Raw genomic sequence first — 21,426 nt, 5'->3', positions numbered from 1 at the left:
TTATGCCACAATGTTTCAATTTTGATACTTTGTAATCTTCTCTAGTTCTCTGTCTTCTATTTTACTATCTCCTGGTATTGCTACACCAATTATCCACACTTTTTCTTTTCAACCACAGTTAAAACTGTTGGGTTATGAGCCAAAACTTTATTAGCTTATATTCAGAAATTCCACAATATTTTAAACTGCTTGCTTTCAACTACTTTTTCAAATCTATGTTTCATGAATGACATAGGATATTTTTTTTATTCAGTGAATCATTTTGGTGATTATATTATGTTGTTTATAATCAATCTGTGCAGCCTTCTTATACAAGCTGTCCAATCTACTGTTTTTTCTGCCTCTTTGCACGATCTGCATTTTGAATCATTTGATGATTTTTCAATTCTGGCCTTCATTCAAGCCTTAGTTTTAATAGCTTGTTCATAGTCAGCCAAAATCAAGCCTTCAATTTCTTTTTCTAGCCTTGTAAGCTATGCCAGGTTTTGACTTTATTCACTTTCTCAATATTTGGTAGAAATTGACCACGTAATGCTTTTCCTTGCCAGGAAAAACATTCTGTTCTTGTTTTTATTACATTATCATTATTATTGCCTCCTCCAATTAGCCCTGTCATGCCAGTAATATTTCTGGCATTACTTTTGTAACAGTGAGGTCAATATCATGGCAGAAATAAAATACTGAAACTGTTCAGAAATTAAGTATGGTCAACTCAAAAGCATCTTGTATACGTATTCTCTGAGAAATTGCAGGTATGTCTTGACTGCCGTCAACAATATCAAACTAAATCAGTAGTATCAGCTTCTGTTATCAAGTAAAAACTATTTAGAAATACGCATGGTTACAGCCAAGGAACTTGAATTGTGGAGTGTCTCTTCAAATTAATAGCAAGAAAAGGTTAGAGATTAACAGATTAACATTTTTTATAAAGGACATTAAAAGATATTAGCCAATCTATCTATACGTATTAACATACAAACTGGAAAAAAAACCATGTTTTGTATCACTAAAAACTAGTTAAAATGCAATAATCACGCTCCCAGTCTTTTAAAAAGTATCTGGAAATGCTTGTCTCACTTCGCTTTTGTTGCCTAGTCAAAGGATTGCATGCACATCACTGTTGCACCTTAATTTTAAATATAATTTGTTTAAACAAATCAACAAACTAAATAGAACTTGGATCTCTTTTAATTATTCAAAAGGCCGAGTCTTTGTCTAATGTACAATTGAGAAGCATAACTAAATAGAAAACCAGCAAGAGAGAAACTCAGTTTCTTTATTTTCATGTCTGAAACAACATTAAGCATCCACTTGAAGCTCACATAAAAAAATACAACAGAGACTCTTCCCTCTGAATGAAACTAATTTCCACACACATTTAAGACCCATTTCATATCATCCATTGGCATTGTCTTCCCTCTAAATGCTTTAGGTGTTGTAAGAATGCCAACATCTTCCTAAGCATTAAGCAACAAGTAAAACATTTGACCATTATTAATTATCCATAGATTTAACAATACTCTTGAGCATTTTAATAGCTGCAAGTTTTTATTTAGAAAAATGAAGACAATTAAATCCATTGGGATTTTATAACTGGCACTAAGCCTACTTGCTTTCCAGATACCCTGGAATCAGAACAGCAACTATTTCCGAATGAGCTAACCTATTGATGTGATGGCTAGATATGGAGGCAGTTACCTCAGCCTCAACTCTTCTGAAAGGCATAAACTTGGACAAGACTGAATCTAGGCTCCGGGTACTTCTTAAATGCTTTCTAAACTCAAGACTGATGTCTCCCTTCTTAGCCTGCTACAATCAAAATACCTAGAATCAGAGAGACTTACAGGATTTCCAGGAAAGCAAAACTTTTAAAAAGGTGACTTTGAAAGCACTGGCCCTGATCTAGCTGGCAACATTAATAACCACATGTCTTGTTTTCATGCCAATGAGGGAAGGGGAGATATATATTTTACTGAGCAGACAGGCCGCTTTTAAAATTATAGAGATATGAACTGTAGTTTTACAGAGAGCTAATGGAAAATGGAAAATATTAGTTTTTTCATGGGTGATCCACTCTGAGAGGGGCATAACCAGATTGCACATGATTATTTCATAAAGAAAAGATGAGCTCTTTTGTTCTTTTGGAGGAATGGGCACCAAGGGCTTTTCATTAAAATAGATAAATAAATGTATAGGTGTAGCGGATAGGATGACTACTGCTGCCATGAATTACCTCACAGGTGGTAGCTATTAGGTATTTGCATTCTTATGTTATGTGTGTGATGCTATATAACTCTTTAATGCATTCTTGAAAAATTATCTCTGAACCCTGAGATTTTAGGTACAAATATTCCTTTCTTAGGGACGTGGTGGCTCAGTGGCTAAGACACTGAGCTTGTCGATCAGAAGATCGGCAGTTCAGCGGTTCGAATCCCTAGCGCCGCGTAGGTGAGCTCCCATTACTTGTCGCAGCTTCTGCCAACCTATCAGTTCAAAAGCATGTAAAAATGCAAGTAGAAAAATAGGAACCACTTTGGTAGGAAGGTAACAGTGCTCTGTGCACCTTCGGTGTTTTAGTCATGCCGGTCACATGACCATGGAGACGTCTTCGAACAGCGCTGGCTCTTCGGCTTTGAAACGGAGATGAGCACTGCCCCCTAAAGTCGGGAACAAACAGCACATGTGTGTGAGGGGAACCTTTACCTTATTCCTTTTTTGGCCAAAATAATAGGGCGGTAATGAGTCAGAAGTGGAAAAGTGAGAAATTATATTTTAGTTTGGCTTTACATCAGCACCAAATAGTCTCAGCTATCTTAGGACAGCCCTTACAGTCCACATGGATCTCAAAACAGCTTTGGCACCATTGCAAAAGCAGTCCTGGGCTAGGAGGTAAAGGCAAAATACTGCAAAAGCATTGGAAGACGTTTCAAAAGCAGCAGCTCCTACAGAATGCAGCTACCTGATTATTACATAAGGCAAATAGGTGGTCTTTGTCACGCCTCCGTTAACTTGCACTCCTCCTCCAATTATATGCTATTATAATTTTTGCTGCCCTGATGGCCAAGCCTCTAATCTGCCTTAATAGAGCAAATGGCTATAATTGGCAGCACTCCAAATTATATAGGGAATAAAGAAAATGGCACTGCTGCCCTCTCAAGAGACACTATTAGGAAAAAGCTGAAGCAGCAGAAAACCTATAATGTACTCATTTGACGCAGAACTAAGCAATACAATACATTTCTAATATAAGTCAATGAATAGCCCCTTCCCCTCCCTTTTTTTAAACTAACATGTAGAATTACCTTTTTTTTAAGATCACTGAATATGTGTTTAATAACAAATGCAACAGTATACCAGAATACTCTCATATGTATATATATGAGTCCAGAGAAGGTCTGGACAGCATTATGGGAGAAGAAACATCCTTAAAATCAAATTTATGATTTCGCCCCTTAAGCCCAGTTCAAATTGGTCATGGAAGGAAATGCCCAGGGATCTAAGGGGAAAGGGAAGGTCTGAGCAGCTTTAATTGGCCAAAAGGTGCTCAGAAGATATAAACCCTGGCTTAATGATCGATAAGAACATGAATGATACTTCATAGATTGTTCACACACCAAGTCAAACAGCTAAGAAACAAGTTTCAAACTGAAACAGCTAAAGAAGAAATTAGACTACATGCATAGTGAGCAGGGGATAAGTCAATTAGACCAGCGGGCCTTCAACCTTTTGGGCACCAGGGCCCAGTTCCATGGAGAGAGGTTTTTCCGCGGACTGGAGGGGCGTGGTTTCTCATGCTTCCTACATCCCGCGGATGGGGCTTTGCTGGTTTGCATGGTCCAGTGCCGGTTTACTTTTTACAATTACTATGCTATCTTCGTACCATGGTTAGGAGAACATGAAGAAGAACTCTAAATAGGATAACATACTACAAAGTAGCTTTCTGGTTGCCCATGAACTCTCAAAATCATTTCAAAATGTTGGTTGCCCTAATATCCAATATTAGGCATTCAGTAAGTTAAAATAGCTTGGTAGACTGTCTTAATGTCCCACGTTTTAGGCATGGATCACAGGTGGCTTTGATTATGGACTTCTTCTACCAGCTGAATATTCAGTTGAATACCCAAGCCACAGACTGTATTTCTGCTGTTCTAATGTGCTTTTCTGTTTCTTTGTTTGTATATTGGAGTGTATCTTTTTATCTTGCATTGTGCCCTTTCTTTGACGTTTTAATGATGACAAATGGAATGTGTATTTCATAAGTTAAATAAATTAATGAAGCTGGGAATTATTTATTATTCCAGTGTTAAAACAATGCAGATTTTTATTGGAAAAATAATCTCTAGAAGAGACATTTAAGCTCCACAACAGCAAAAATTGCATTTATGGAGGAATAAATCAACCTGCAAAAATGATAAAAATAAGTTAGGAAAACAAGCAGCCAGACTCTATTGGCAATACCCAATAAAAGTCTCTTGGAGAAAACATAAACAAATACACCTGGATAAGAAACAGGTTACATTAAATTATTCCTTGCATCAAACAGCCTGCTATGTGACTACTGAGTACCAACAAACATGTCTGCTAATGATTAAAACAACTAAGGCAAGTGTCAATCTCTATGTAGGGTAGCCAGTAATGAATTAGATAATTCAGAGAGCTGAAAGTCTATAATATGATTTTTATGCTGACTGAAATAAAAGCAGCCAACACCTAATTTAAAATTTGGCTGTGTTAACAGGTTGGCTATTTATTTCTTTGCCACCATCTCTCTCCACCCTGAACCTTAGGATCATAATTTTGTCTGGGCTTGCCATAGATGAGTCAATACACTTTTAAAATAAATTTTCCATGAGATTTATCACACCCAAATCTAGAGCAAGGCATGTGGGTATCTTGCCCCTAGCACAGTCAGTAACCAGCACACTGACTGTTCCATTTAAAAACTTGTAGGGCAATAAAGCCATGCACACCACAATTTCTCTCTGCACGGATATCTGTCAATTACAGTGAGGGCACACACCACAATAGCAGAACTATTTTCGTAAAGAGCTAGGCAGAATGCAAAACTCTGGTTTTATAGACATTTTCTTTCTATACACCTGACTGGTATATGGCAGGCTTACTTGACTATACAATAAACTAAATAGCAAGCAAATAACCTTCAAATATTAGTAGATTAATTATCAAAAAGCAAAGAATTAAAATTCCATTTAAAATGAGAAACCGGAAGAAAGAACGTTGGTCCTTACCTGAACGTTTCTTTTCAGTAGACAAAGAAGCCACGGGGCATCTACTGTGGGCAATTAAAGTGCCTGGGAAAAGGCCTGCTCCATATTGTAGAAGTGGCGGTCATTGCTCCCAGGACTGGGAAAGGTAGGGGGCGGGCCCACTGATTCTTTACCACCTCCAGAAACAGAGGAGGAGTAGGAACCTCCTCCTTATTGGTGGGAGTATTGGAAAACATGACTAGGTTAGGATCCCTGGATTGAGGGACAGCTGGCTCCCCAGTCCCCACCTTAGAGGTCTTTCTGGCCTTGTGAAGCAGAGTTTTAAACACAGGAGGAGCAAATAGATTAGACCTTGATGGTCTTTGAGCAGCAGAAGGTCTGGCTGCTGCTGCCCTAGTTCTAGGGCCTTCCATTCCCCCAGATCCGGTCTCAATGTGGCCTTCCCCTTGGGCCTGTGATTCAGCCATCCGGCGACTCACGCGTCCGAACTCTGTGGGTTTGCCTGGAGACACCAGCCAGTGCAGAGGCCTTGCGGGTGAAGACGGAGCGCCGAGAACTTCAAATGCCAGCCCCACCATGGCCGCGATGCAATGAGGCTCAATTAGTGATCAAAATGGCCGCCTCAACATGCGTGCTTCAAAATGGCCACTGGAGCTTCGCTGCGCACTTCAAACGGCCTGTGAGCTCCGTCGTGGCTTGTTTGGATAACCGCGGTTCAATAGAAGGTCGCGTGGCTGGGAAATGGAAACCGGCGCCAGCCCAAAATGAGGCTACCCGCTTTGGAGCCTCACCTGCGTAGCTGCTATAAGGAGCCCAACACCCCCGTAGTAGTGGGAATCGGTCGGAGCTCCCAGTGCCATGAGAGGAGAGCGGAAAGCCAATTAGCTCTCCCTCGATGCGCTGCGGGACGGAGGACCCTGTCCCTGCGAGGCAGCAGCTGTTTTTGGAATTTAGAATGTCCAATGGATCTAATAGGTAGAAATATAAAATTTACCTAATTTTTCTCAATGAAATGCTGGAACCAAAGCAGTTGTTTGGACCAAAGACTGAGAGGAACTGGGAGACAACAGTGAAAAGAGGAGGTTAAAAGAAATTTCCCTCAGTCTTCGGACCAATCAGGCTTTTGGAATATCCCACGTATGGTCCCTCCCTCGAGTCTACTGGAAAATGTCTGCTGTAATAAGCCTCTCCCTGTGTCCTCTATCTACTTTTCTAGCATGAACTATAAGCCCAGGAGGACTCTTCCATCAGGACTTGCACCCTATCTGGAGACATTATTGGAGACAAACAGAAAAATACAATGGACAAATAGTAACTCTGCCTTGTTAAGATTCAATTGAAGCCTGTTGTCTCCTATCCAGATCCTCACAGTTTCTAGTTATCATGACAGGACTTCAATAGCATCATCAGCCTTCCTTGCAGTAATGGTACCAAGCTAGGTATCATCAGAATGATACCACTGATAATGCCAGACCCCAAACTGCCAGATGACTTCTCATATAGAGTTAAAGAAAGTAGTCGATGACAGTGATCTCTAACCTTTCCGGCTTTGTGGACTGCTGGGGAGAAGGAAAGAGGAGATGGTTTCGCATGAGCAATGGGCCCGCAGCTCCATTTGCCCAAGCGGTGGGCATGCGCGCCTGCTGCTCACATAAATAGAGCTGTGTGCGCATGCTCACTCACCCGCTGCACACAAAAGGGGGTATTGCGCGAATGTGCATGCTCACCAATTTCCAATTCCCGGTTCATTATGGGCTGGAGCCTGGAAATTGAGGACCCCTGGTCTATGAGACACCCCATAAAGGAGTAGCTCCTGGATCAACTTTCTCCTCCTTCTCCCCTATGCCTGGAACCAACCAATGAGGAAGGATCCCGAAACCCCCAGCAGCATTCCAGAAGGACACCATTGTTGATGGTACTGAAAAGAGAGTTCTTAGGGGACCAAGGTGGGACCACTTCCCCCATCAGGATCCCCAAAAAGGCAACTGACTAATGTAACCCATGCCAACTCTCCCTTTTCCGGGACTAGAAAATACACTAGAATTTCTTTTTTAATGTAGTATTACAATAAAATAGATTTGTTGTCTAGTCGTGCTTCCTGTCAGGTTTATCTGTGAGGGCTGACATCAGCCTTGCAATCTGAAGGTACAAACATCCTGTCACCACTTTTAATTGTCTGATCAATTGGGGGGGGGGGTCCTTTTTTCTCTGACCATTGACTGACTGCAGGCTCTTCCCTCTCTTTGTTCCATAGACAGCATCTTTCCTCTCTCTCATCCACAATTCCCTTCCATTCCTTGAGAGATTCCTATGGCAAGGGCTGCACCAAAACATTCTGTCAATTAATAGCCATGAAACTATTCCCCCTCTAACTGCACAAAGAAGCCAAGAGTAGCAAGGATCCAGTCCATAAGGAGCAGAGAACATCCTAGAGATATCTGATCAACTTCTTCAGAGGTCAGAGGTAAAAAGTACCAGTAATCCCTTGGGTAAAAAGATGATACAGCCACTATCTAAAGTCCCCAGACTTGAGTAAACTTTTTCTAGGAAAAAAATATTGCAATAATTGGTCACAGAACCAGGTGGAAACTCTTTATACCGATTCTTCCCAAAAGGGAATTAGCCATCCAAATATGGCTAAGGGACAACAACTTGTTAATAAAATATAAGGAAGAATAAATAGTCAGTTCATGTCTCTTATTAACACAGAAAAGACCCAAATGAGGGCATATACCTTAGGTTCATCATTCAGTTTTTCTCCACTGGCATTCTATGCAAAATTTCTGTTGCTTCATTTCCCAGATGCTTTCAGTAAAGAAGGATCCAACCAGGATGGATCAACAGGGAGAGAGGTTGATTTGGGATGACTTCATCAAGGACCCAAGTCACTTCACACTGGCAACAGTGGATCGGACCCTCACCAGATTCACCCACCAGATCATCAGCATATTCCAGAAACCATCCAGGTCCATGTGATACCTGGAATGGCTCATTCAAATGGGTCCAGCTTTACAGAGGTCACAAATAACTATCAATCAAATCTGGACCGAGAAATGATTGAGTCACGACAGAAGTGTGATGGTAATTCTCTTCACGTTTAGATCTGATATTCTGAAGCAAAGTTCTAATATGTCAGTCTGTGTATGTTGAGGCTAAGGCCCCCAAGGAAACAGGACCTGTCACATGGAGGTCCCCAATACCAACAGACAGAAGGTCTCCAGACTAGAAACCCACACATCATTATCCTGATGGGCACTAGACACTTAGTGCACCAACAGCATCCCTAGCTTGTGTCTATAGCCAATTAAACACAAAAACACCCACACTAAGCCACTGCAGGAACAATGATGACCAGAGATAAGATGTCCAGATAGTTCAGCACACAGACATAAATTCTAGCCCTGGCCTTGAGATTGATGTAGGAGATGAAACCACAGGACTTGTTACCAAATGCCAGGTCCACCACAAACATCATGTAAACGTATCTACCAGCAACACTTTTAAGACTAGGAGCACCAATAATCTGGCCATAGCTGAGATTGTTAAGATTCCCACACATATTATTTCTTACAGATTTAATTTTGTTTAAATTCAGGGATGGCATAAAATTCTAGCCCTCGAGGCCATCCTTAAAAGGGCACAAAATAAACAAAGCAAGGAAAGAAGGCAGAGCATAGCTTTTGGAATGATTTCCAACCCTTCTATCAGAAGTACCCAAAAAAAGGCGTTGGGAATTTCTTTTGCATAATTAAATAATATAACATCTCTGTATCTGTGTTTTTACTTTCTCCCCAGGGTCTAATCCAGGTGAAGTCATATGTTGCCTCTGTGTATGCAAATATATGTATCAATGGCATTCTAATTAAAGCAGGTGCCTATATATTGCAGTTATCTCCCCCCTCATGTTGTTTCTGTACTTGTGCTTATGTATTCCCTGGAAAATACAGGGCATACTTTTCACTCTAGACTACCAAACAGAAGGAAGAGGACCCAGACAAAATTCAAAACCATTACCCATCTGCTTCTACCATGGGGATGCACCAGATAATTTTTTTGAGGATTTTTTCCCCTCCATAATTTTAATCCTAGCCCATTTTTAGACTTATATTTTGCTGGTTCTACAATACCAAACTAAGGCCCATTCAATTTTGGCCTTAGGCAATTACTAGACAATCTATTGGTCATTGCTTCAGAGATATTTTTCTTACTCAGAGAAACAGAATGACCATGGGCAAAAAAAATAGAAGCAGGAGTGACTTCTGCTGGCTCTCCCATCGACTTTCCTTGTAGAAAGCTGGCAGGGAGCATTGGAAAAAACTGTCACATGACCACGTCTGACCATGACAGTATACACACACTGAAGCAGCCACAACTTTGCCAAATTTCAGTTCCACAGGAGCCATGGGTCCTGGGTTTTGGACACATTCTATAAGTCCATTTGAAGTCCATTTGATGCAAAAACTGTTACCTGTTTTATCTAACTGAAGGTTACAAACAATCAAATAGACGTGAGGGTTTTAGTAGTATGTAGATAGTTTCTGTGGATAGGTAGGGTCTTGAGTTCCTTTACATGTTTTCTTCACATTCTTTGGGATGGAAATAATAAAAATAACTGTCAATTAAAGTTATATTACTTCTGAGTCAATCCACTCAAGAAAAAGGTAAATTAGCAATGACAGAGAATATCCCGGAAGATTAGATAGATATAATTACAAGGAACTCAAAGGGGTAATAGGAAAAATAAATAAATCTTTTTTGCATGGAGAATGTTGTGTGTATTACGTGATATTATTTTGTCATAGCTAGTTGGTTTTTGAATCACTGGTGCACATTTTGCCTAAAACATTTTTTTCATATGTGAACCTCGGGTTTGAAGTAATTTTTAATTTTGGAATGGAGATTATATCACAGTCTTGTACTTAAACTCATATGAAAGGTTTTTTTTTTAACCTCAATGTCACATAAACATCACAGCAACCATTTTATAATTAGTCCACCCTTCCTCATGTGGTAGCCATTTTATGAGTCCACCAAAGCTTTGAAACTGCTAATTACAAATTACAGAGTAATAATTATGAAATTCACTCATGTTCACATCTAGGCTTCTTTGACTTGCATTACTACCATATATAGTGCTAATTGGAGCTTCATTCTCCAGAAGGTGCCAGGTATTTTCCTTAATATACTAACAGTAAGCAATATATTCAATTGTTTTTTCCAACAGTTTATTCAAAGATCTAAAAACAACTGAATGCCGCTTCCCTTTTCTCTGCACCATAAAGCAAAAGCATTTATTGGCAGCCTGGCAGCCAATACACCTGAACAGGATAGTGACTCATAAACTGTCTCTTTGTTCAAATACTGTTTGTATCTTTAACAACATAAAAGGGCTAAGCAAGGTTTTGAGCTTTGAGGTAGAGAGTGAGATGGCCTTGTATTTACACTAAAGTACATGATACTCCACTCCACTGTTCTCTGATAAAGCAAATTGGAGTCAATTAAACCTAGCAGATATTAGGTGACTACATTTATTATTCTTTTTAGAATAATCTGGCTTGATCTGCACTTCCTACCAGCAGGAAACTTTAGATATGCTTGGTCAAGATAGTGGTAAGATTTTTTTAAAGCAAAGAATTAATTAGTCTACTGGAAGTTTAAGGGTCATTAGACTTTGAAGAGATCTCTACAGGTTCTCAGTCATCCAGATCATGGTTGTCCCAAAGGTGCTTTTTCAGGAGGCAACTGGACTTTCTCCCCACCATCCAGTCAGAGCTGAAGAAGCTTCTTGGATGAGAAGCGAAACGTCTTCAAAGAAAAAGAAAAGTTCAGCTGTCTCCTGAACTTTTGGAATAGGCTTTGAAAAAATCTGAAGCGTCATAAATAAAATGGCTGATGAAGTGAAGGCAGACACAAAACAAACAATGTATGTTCACAAAAAAACACATTCAGAAAGGCACGTCTAAAGTAAGAAACTCAAAAAGTATGCATAAAAATTCAATAAGACTGTTCCATAATTACTACTTGTTCAAATAGCAAAGCAAGGTTCCTTTATAACAGAGATAGACAACCTGTGCCATATACACATTGCTGAACCACAGCAACCCTTATCATTGGCTAAGCAAACTGGAACAGCAGGGGGATGTAGTTTAGGAACAACTGGAGTGCAAGAAGTTACTATCACTTTACTATACTGCAAGTTAAGAACATTGGTATTGATTTTCTAGAAGCAGGTACAATACAACAATATCTGAAGTCTGTGTCTGTAGGCCTTTGGATTCAAAGATCTCTATTTCACAAAAAAAGAGCAATGATTCAAAGATAACCATATAGCATCCTCAAAATCTGTACACCACAGATTTAGACATTTGACATCTCTAAAAGACTACTTATTCCAAACTTACCCATAAAAAAATATCATGTAGCATAAAAACATGGACTGTGTAAACAGCACCCTTCATTTTCACCATGTATGATGCTTGTAGCATGTATTATTTACATAAGAGGAATGAATCTACTAAGATACATGAAGTGTATATTTAAAAGGCATTCATTTGATATTTAGGACCATCAAAAGCAATTTTTTTGTTGTCTCCTTATACGTGGGATCATTTTATTTTGGAATTATTGCTGAGTCATGCACACTGGATTCCTTTGAGTTTGCTGTAATTTCAGAAAATAAAATGCGCGCACACAATTCAGTGACATTAACTTGCAGGTTGATTCACCCGCTGCTGAAAAAGGAGAAAAATAAAAAGATCTTAATTTGGACTCTTAATGTGGAAGTAGCGAGAGGGGGGGGGGGAGACATGAATTCATTATATCAAAAGCCATCTTTTCTAAATTATGTTTATTGTTAAAAAGCCCAGTTAACCCAGGCGCAAATATCAAAATTACATCCACCAATAAAATAACTTTAAACAGAATAAGATGCTATTCTCAGAATTGTATTTTTTGTTTTTTGGGGTTTTTTTTTTTTTTACAAAACTCTAAAGCAGTATTTCTACATTCTACCACTAGGGGGCAGAGTTGCAAACCAAGGTATAAACTTGCACCAGCAAATCCAATTAAAAAGATTCTGAACAGCATCTTGTCAAGTTGCAACCAAAAAGTAGCTTCTTAGAAGCAACCACAATGGCCGTGGTTCCTGCTCACATGTGAAGACATCAATTTCTTCTACAAAAGGCTGTTTAACACAGGTTTATCAGTATTAGGTTCATCATTAATAAAGTTGTGCTATGGGGGGGGGGGGGATTAGAGCACCATAAGAGAAGGCAGAAATTAAGCAGAACTATGAGTAGTCTAGTGGCTAAGATTTTAATTATATTATATTTTGCCCTTTAACATATTTTATTAATTATATAATTATACTAGTGTTGCCTCATCATCTTGTGACTACTGGCTACCATACACAAAGGCAACATTCTGCCAAAAAAAAAAAAAAAAAAACCCAGACAATTTATCAATCTGATGCTAGTGGTACTGAACCTTAGCGCTGCTGCTGTTTTATTAAAGCCAAGTCACTGAAACACTTGATTTGCTAACTTGATAATTATAGTTTAAAAAAATGAAATCTTGAAAGGAATGTTCCAAAATTCAAAGAGTTCATATGTATTTGCTATATTGATTGTTCTCAATCACCAACACATCCAGCTAGCAACAGTGCTTGTAAAGAGATTTGAATGCTTTTAAATGCAGCATTTGAAGGATGACAATGTCCTTTGTCTAGAACAAATATCTCTCAAACAGCCATAAAGCTTAATGAATGCCCCTTGTTTGTTTTGTTTGCTGCAAGTCTAACCATATGGGGTTGGTGGTTTTTTTTTTTTTTTGCATTTAACCCTTTTTTCTAGTTTACAATGATTTAGTTTTATCTTAACATTAAATCATTTTTAAGTAGAAACCCACAATTAATATTTCATTAATAAAAATTCAAGCAAAGGAAACTCTTAGTTCCATATTCTATTCCTTATTTATTTACTATTCCACTGTATTTTTACTATTTTAATATATAATAAATAGCATTCAGAAATTCCCGAACTTCCGGTTTGCGCGTTGGGTTGTTTTTTTGCCCTCCAGAGGCTTCAGGAAAGTCTCCAGAGGGCGAAAAACAGCCAAAAATGAAAGCCAAAATCAGTTGGCCAGCACACACATGCGCTGTGGAGCTGACAGGGCAACGTCTCACGTGCCTTAAGAAATGGCTCTGCATGCCAGCTGTGGCACACGTGCCATAGGTTCGCCATCACAGTTCTAGCTGATAAATAAGCAAAATTTAGGGAGGGCGGATCTACAATGGATCAATTTGCCATTTTACAATTCCTAAGAGATAAATACATACATGAGCAATACTGCCTCTTTTAGATTATAGATATAGATTATCTTCAATGAATTAAACCATCAATTCTATTCCAAATAACTGAATCCAGTAGAAACTGTCCCTCATTTCTACTGACCAGGGGTTACCCTTTCTAATTAGGCTGCTATACCTTTGAAAGATCTGAACAACCAGGTTAAGGGCAGAGTACCCTGAAGAAAATCACTTAGTTGTGATTGCTGAGAATCAACACTGACTTGATGGCACATAATCAATAAATTATAACAAAATCAAGATAAAGTCACCCAAATTAAATGCTAAACAACTGACCATCATATTGGAGACATTCCAATCTACCTATTCAATCCTGAAAAAGGGTTGTAATTTAGCTTCCTTATTGTTTAATATCTATGTGAATTCATAGTAACTACCTTAGCCAGAAAGGAATTCCATCCTTCTAAACTCAGTGACAAGTATTTGACACTTCTGTTGTATGTCAACGATGGAGCAATTCTTTTGCTTACACAAGTGCACTTTCAGGAGTTGTCTGCAGGCCTTAGAAGGTTCCCCCCCCCCTGCACATATGTGCTAGTTGTTCCCGACTCTAGGGGGCAGTGCTCATCTCCATTTCAAAGCTGAAGAGCCAGCACTGTCCAAAGATGTCTCTGTGGTGGTGTGGCTGGCAATGACTAAACGCCAAGCCACACAGAATGCTTTTACCTTCCTACCAAAGGTGGTTCCTATTTTTCTACTTACATTTTTACATGTTTTTGAACTGCTAGGTTGGCAGAAGCTGAGACAAGTAACGGGAGCTCACTCAGTTACGCGGTGCTAGAGATTCGAACCGCCGAACTGCTGACCTTTCTGATCGACAAGGCCAGTGATGGCAAATCTTTTCGGCACCAAGTGCCCAAACCGGAACGTGCATGCATGTGCACACGCCAGAGCACCAGAAACCCAAAGACGAGCTGGTCGGTGCGCACATGCTTGTATTTTGGCCTTTTTTCAGGCAGTTTTTGAGGTGCTTTTCAGGCCATTTTGGGCCCCAAAATGACCTCAAAATGCCCCCAAAATGACCTGAAAACAGCCCCCCAAAGCCCCTGGAAAATGGCTGTTTTGGGGCCAGTTTTCAGGCTGTGCAGAGTAGCTGGTCAGCGCGCATGAGGAGCAGCTGGTGATGGCGCATGTGCCCACAGAGAGGCCTCTGAGTGCCATCTCTGGCACAAGTGGCATAGGTTCGCCATCACGGCTCTAGGCCTTAGAAAAATGCTTTAAGAAAGAAGGGCTTTTTATCAATTACTCTAAGACCAAAATTATGCTTTTCTGAGGAAGATCTAGTCACCACAAACATCAATAGCAAATTGGAAATAATAAAATTCTTTTTTTAAAAAACAGCATAATTTTTCAAATTACAAAGCTTGCCAAAGCCAACAACAGTGCTAAGGCAATTTTTTTCATTTCAAAAGAGGCAGATATATTCCTACCGCCATCAAGTTTTTCAAAGATAACACTACTTCCTAAATACTGTATGGTGTATAGCGTTGCTTACTATGGTTCAAAACCCTTAGATGTTTCTCAGTCTAGGTAGTCTTCTTCTGCTTCCCATACTATGTTTTGAATGCTTTAATCAACATGTCTGCATTTGCCAACTGTCCAGCTTCAACTCCTGTTCTCCGAACGTTCATTGGCCCCATTAATTCTCCTTGGTAACTTCTCCTCATGATAAAAGAAAGGGGGGGAGAATCTTCACTGACTTTTGTTAGCGTCACCTTTTTACCTATTTTCTGCTGCTGCTAAGCTAGAGAAAACTCAACTGAAACCCTTCAAGTGTCTTTGATATCACACTCCAAACAGGTTTGAATGCTGAAGCCAACTTTTTGAGGGGTGGGTGGGTTCTGAACTGGGAAACCTTTTAATGGCCACAAGCTACATTATCTAGCATGCTGTGGAGCCAATATTTTTGGCTTGGATGAATGCCTTGCCCTCAGCAGCACCAGATGGGAGATACAGCAAGATCCTATTCGGAGAGAGAGGTCATCCCACTGGTCAGTAAGAACCAGAGATTCTTATTGTGTGACTTTTTCTACTGCCTTTACTACACCAATTTAACTACAGCCATTCTTTTAGCCCCCTCCTAACAAATCCCCAGTCTTGAATGAGGAAGAGCAATCCGTTTCCTATTTGCTCCTCCATTTCTCTCTGTTGCAATTTCCCTAAGATGTCACAGCAGTGGCTTTCCTTTTTATCTTATTGCATTTCTGTTTTATGTTTTGTGCTGTTTTACTACATTTCATTGAATGTTCTCCTTGTCTTGTGTGTTTTAATTTTTTTTAGCTTTCACATGGTTTGTATTTTATTGTTTTTGTTCATTGCTTCTAAGGTTTTTTTTTTTTTTACTTGCTGGTCATCAACCATTATTTTTTAAAAGAAATTTGATTTCTGGCATAGAACATTAAGATTTTTTTATATTAATAAAACATTAACAAAGCTACTAATGATCTCATTTTCACAAATAAGAAAGAAGGCAAAGAAGCTGTGGTGAGCATAAATCTGAATCTAGGACATCTGCTATTAACCAAGGAAATGGTAAACATCAGTGGCATTAATTAACAGCAGAGGAAAGGAAATATTATAAGGAAACTGGAAACACTTCCCCAAAAGTATTGGGTTTTGAAAAAATATTTTAAAGAAAGGAATTGGAATATAAAAAGGAAGGTAGTCTACAGTATAATTTATATTCTCCCACGTGAAATAAGGAGGGTTATTACAAGCAAAGAGAGAAAAAGAAAAACACTTAAAACTACAGCTAGTCTTCTACTTACATCCATTCATTGAATGATGGGTCAAAGTTATGATGGCCCAGGGTAAAAATAGATGATTAAAAAAAAATTAAAAAATCAGATGTTTTTATTTCACAGATTTTTTTTATCAAATTTATTTTAATAAAATGCTTTTGGAGAAAAAAAATCTACCAAAAGATAGTTTTCTATTTAAGACACATAAATAATTTAGTTTATTCAGCATGAAATGGAACTTAGTTATGTAGCATGAGGCTGTATATTCTGCAAAAGTGAGACTGTCGGTGAGTCCACAGAGGGCCAGAGGAGCAGAGCAGAGATGATAGTTTTTAAAAATTATGATTTAAATCATGATTTAAATCAACTTGATTTACATCAAATCCACCCTGTGATGGGCTCAGAAAAAGTTATTTACAACCTGTCCTCACAATTGCCACTGTTTTGCACCACCCCTGCAGTCATGTGATCACAACTCGGGCGCCCGACCACCAGCTTGCATTTACAACTGGTTGCACCACTCTGCATTCATATGAACGTCATTTGCAATCTTTCCAGCTGGTTTCCAGCAAAACATCAACTGGGGAAGTTGGATTTGCTTAACAACCATGTGATTTTGCTTAACATTTCTACAATTTGCTTAAAAGACTGCAGTAAAAATGGTTGTAAAAAAACTCAGGTCCAGTGGTCATTTGATAACTTGATTTCTAAGGATATTCTACTGGTAGTAGAGATGGAATTGACCTAATAGCTGAACTTTTTTTCTAAAATTGCGAATGAGAAATTGAACAGAAAATCTGAAGTGATGGAAAATCTGAAGTGATGGAGCAAGAAGGAAGAGTTTGGATATCAATATAACAGAGAGGAAAGCAATCAGAACAGAACATATATATATAGGCAATTCAGAAATCAGCAGATTTTTTTTAAATTCATCTAATAACTCAACCTTTTTCTAAAATTGCAAAGGAGGCAAATTTTAATTATAAAAATTAAAATCGTGTGTGTGTGCGCGCGTGCGTGCACACACACACGCACACGATTTAATTTTTATAATCGTATTTATAATATAAATAATATTATTTGTTATTATTCCAAACATAAACAACTAGCTGACCTGGAATTGGAAATACGCCCATCCATCCATTTATTTGTATGTAAGTCTGGTACAGTTCTATTAATCCATTGTTTTATTATCTAAATAATAAATCTGAAAAAAGTTCCATTTATTGCTTTATATAACATATACCATTTCAATAATGAACGTGCTTTTATTAGAAAAGGTTATACAATCTACCTGTCTAGTGAGTACCAGTATATTATAATTTAAGTTGTTCACTTGTAAATCAAATCCACATTGCTAAAACTTTCAAATCAAAAACATATAACATCATATTACAATGGATACATTTTTGTATAGGTTTTGTATAGGCTAATAACAGAAAATTCTGAATTTTTAACATACAGATTAACAACAATTAAAAACAACTATTATTTATAGAACATGCTATATTAATTTAACTCTCAATAAAGCCAATTTATCTTTGAGGGCTCCAACTCCAAATATTTAGTATTATGACTTAAAAGATTGGATTTTTTTTTACTGGCCCACTTTTGGAGGCAGAATGCAGAAATAACTTAACTTAACTTAACTTTATTGGATTTCTAGACCGCCCCTCTCTCAAAAGAGACTCGGGGCAGTGTACAGTCATATTAAAATAGTTGAACAGTAAATATACATGTTATAATTATACAATAAATAAATTAAACAAATAATCAAGAATTACCATCATCACACATTTTCTGGGCATTATCTGAAAACTGTAAAGCCTCCTTTCTAATAAAAGTGAACACAAGCATCATATTTTTTAAAAAAAAACACCGGATGTTTTGTTATTTTAAGCTCTGGATATCAGGAGCAACACCACAGATTTGAATGCTAAACTAAGAATGCCATTCTTCATCTACAATCTGTTCCAATTGAAATAAAAAAAATTACCATCAGGTATTCCTGCAAAAGGCCCAACTGAGCTAGAAAGGAACAGTACAGTTTTAAAAAGTGAACAATCCTCCTGTATAGGAGGTCCCAAGGTATCACATATGGATCTTCTAGCAAAGATGTTTCTTATTTTACAAGAAAAAATAATTAATTTCACTTATGTGAATTAAGACACTAAAATATTCTTGTATGAATATGTTCGTTTTCCCCATGCGGCCAGCCTGGCTGCATCAAAATAAATTTATCCTCAGTAGCTTCAGGCACTAACGGGAGTAGGTCAGACACACCCAATTCCCACAGAAAGCAACATGCAATGCTTACCTCTATGTATCCATTCCTAAAATTTCTTGTTTCATTGCATCTGCTCCAGTTATTTTAATGAATGAGCTTCAATATGACCTCAATTTGTTTTTCTTTTACAAGTTTCAGAAGCAAACTGACTCAGCATCAAGAAGCATAAACCTTAAGTTTCCTTTTTAAGGATCTTTGTTGTTATTTAGAGTCAGTGAAAAGGACTACTTTCAAGCTAAAGTCCAATGTCATGCTATTTCCCAGATTGTTAATGTCGTACAAGACAGCAGTTTAAGAAGTTGGATTGTTGTTTGGTTTTTTTTAACTTGTTAAAACCTGAAATATATATGCTGATATTTTTGAAAATACATCTTTGTGTCATAAAATAACATGAAAACTGCAAAGCTCTTTCTTCTGTGGATGAAAGTAATGATGATGCTTGCCAGCTCAAATATATTGCCAACAAAACAAAATTCATTCTTCTAAGGTACTGACACTCAGTCCCTTCAACTCTCCCTCTCCTTCATTTAAATCTCTCCAACAGCTAATTGCAGTATGTCACTGGTATGAGACATTCAATTCCCTCCCACATCAAAAGGCCTCAGTACATTCTTTTGACTTTTTTTGTAAAAGCCTCATTTATTAAGTAGTCTTTTGCTATTTTTTTCTGTTTTTTGATAGCCATTACTGTTATTTTTATGACTAATGAACAAATAATCTTTCATTACATCTAGAATTCTGTGAATAGAATACTTCTTTATTTCCCACTGGCTCTATTTCTTTCATATTTTAATGTATACGGTTGTTTTAAAAACTACGTCATGCATACATTTCTAAACAAGTTATTCTAAGAGGGTATTTTAAGCATACATTGCATTCATTATTTTGCCGTCTTAGCCCATGTCAGTAGATTAGGCTGTAAGACAATGAGAAGAGCTATCTGTCTCTATCCGTCCAACTATCTACCCACCCACCCACCTATACCACAGGATGTGATTAGGTCCATACTATTTGTATCTGTTTTGTTGTGGAAGGGAATTGTCCCTGCAGTCTTGAAGGAAGCAGTGATGCATCCCCTCCTCAAGAGGCCTTTGTTAGACCCCATGTGCTGGACAACTTTTGCCCTGTCTCCAGCCTTTCCTTTTTAGGAAAGGTGACTGATGAGATGGTTAGGCTGTGAGTACAGAGGGCCCCGAGGAAACTGATTATCTGGAGTCCTTTCAGTCAGGATTCAGGCCCAGACATAGCACTGAGTCAGCAATAACTGCACTTGTTGATGATCTTTGGAGGAATTACAACATGTATATTACGGAACCAGAGACACTTTATCTTTCATCCTGAATAGGATGGCCTTTCCCCCTTTAGGACTGCACAGTTTGAGGGTCTTCCCGAACATTCAGATTTGAGGAGCAGATGGTAACTGTGGCTAACAAAGTATTTACACAGCTTCATTCATCTCTATCTGGATCAGAAAATTTTTCAGACACTCGTGTGGTTTAGTCACCTCATGCATGGAGTTTTGCAATGCCTTCTATATGAGGCTGTCCTTGAATGAAGCTCCAGCTAGTCCAGAATGAAGCTGCATAAATAATTATTGCCATGTCATATCATATCCGTGTAGCAGTCTTGCTATGTGAGCTGCAATGGTTACCACTAGACTTAAGAGACGCAATTAATGTTGCAGTTTTGTTTATTGCCTATAACAGTGATGGCTAACCTTTTCTGGACCGAGTGTCCAAAGAGCGCATGCATGTGTGAATGTGCGCACGTCTAAACCCCCCAAATGCAATTCACGCCCCATGCATGCACCCCACCCTGGCACATGTGCCCCCCACGCACCTTCCCCCCTGCGCATGTGCATGAGCCTCCCCATGCACCCTACCCACCCTGCATGCATGACAGATACTCAAAGATCAGCTGGCCAGTGGGAGGCACATGCGCATGTGCAGCGGACCTGAACTGGGGCAACGGCTCACGTGTCCACAGAGAGGGTACTGCGTGCTACATCTGGCACACGTGCCATAGGATTGCCATCACGGGCCTATAATCTAGAGAGTGTGATTAAGATTGCCTGTTTTCTAAAGTATCTTCCTAGCCAGTATAACTGGGCAGAATGGGGATGTTCCAGGTCATCCATTAAACACTACTATATTATGGGACCCAGGAAGTGTAACTTTTCTTTGCAGACTATGAAACCCTATGGAATCCCAATTCCCGAGATTTGTCTGGCTTCCATTCCTGACTATATTTAAAAGAGCCCTGAAAATCTATGTCTTCCCTTAGTCGTTGGTTTGGAGTGAGTGATGGATTGCCTGTATTTTACCCTTTAGAATTTTTTTTTCTAAATGTTTTTGGTTTTTAAATCTGTATTTTTTTTTGTATGCTATCCAGAATTATTATAGAGTTGTAAATTTAATAAAATAAATATCTAAATAAGCAAGTATGCAATGATATCATAACACACTATCTTTTGATATCCTTATGACTTATAATGGCCCAACTAATAATGTTCTTAAGAGCAGCTCAAGCATCACAAAAAGCCTACCTTGAGTCTGTGGGAAATATGGAGCCAACAATTTCGCCCTTTTCTTCTCATAGCCCTTCTGGGTAATATCTCCTAAAAAATATAAGGTAGCAAAATGTCAGATGTAACATATCATAAATTCAGGATAGGCTATTTAAAGTTACTATATGTACATATGCAGCTATGATAAACTGAACCAGCTTTATGCTCTACCAGCAAATAGCAATGGAGTGATTACAAACGCTTCTAAAAACCATTATTGGTGTTCCACACCATTTAAA

At 38.5% G+C, this 21,426-nt stretch overlaps 1 protein-coding gene across 3 annotated transcripts in view; it reads right to left on the bottom strand.

Moving 5' to 3' along the window:
- Positions 1–21,426, bottom strand: part of DIP2B (disco interacting protein 2 homolog B) — a 195,804-nt gene that overhangs the window by 87,431 nt on the left and 86,947 nt on the right. For all 3 annotated transcript variants that reach the window (XM_081934084.1, XM_081934085.1, XM_081934086.1), the window contains exon 2: positions 21,167–21,238. In XM_081934084.1, coding sequence (XP_081790210.1) covers positions 21,167–21,238 — 72 coding nt within the window. The remainder of the gene's footprint in view (positions 1–21,166; positions 21,239–21,426) is intronic.

Source organism: Natrix helvetica (genome assembly GCF_964273705.1).
Source record: "Natrix helvetica genome assembly, chromosome: 1".
In the NCBI taxonomy this organism is placed as follows: Eukaryota; Metazoa; Chordata; class Lepidosauria; order Squamata; family Natricidae; genus Natrix; species Natrix helvetica.
This window is presented reverse-complemented; position numbering and strand designations above follow the sequence as displayed.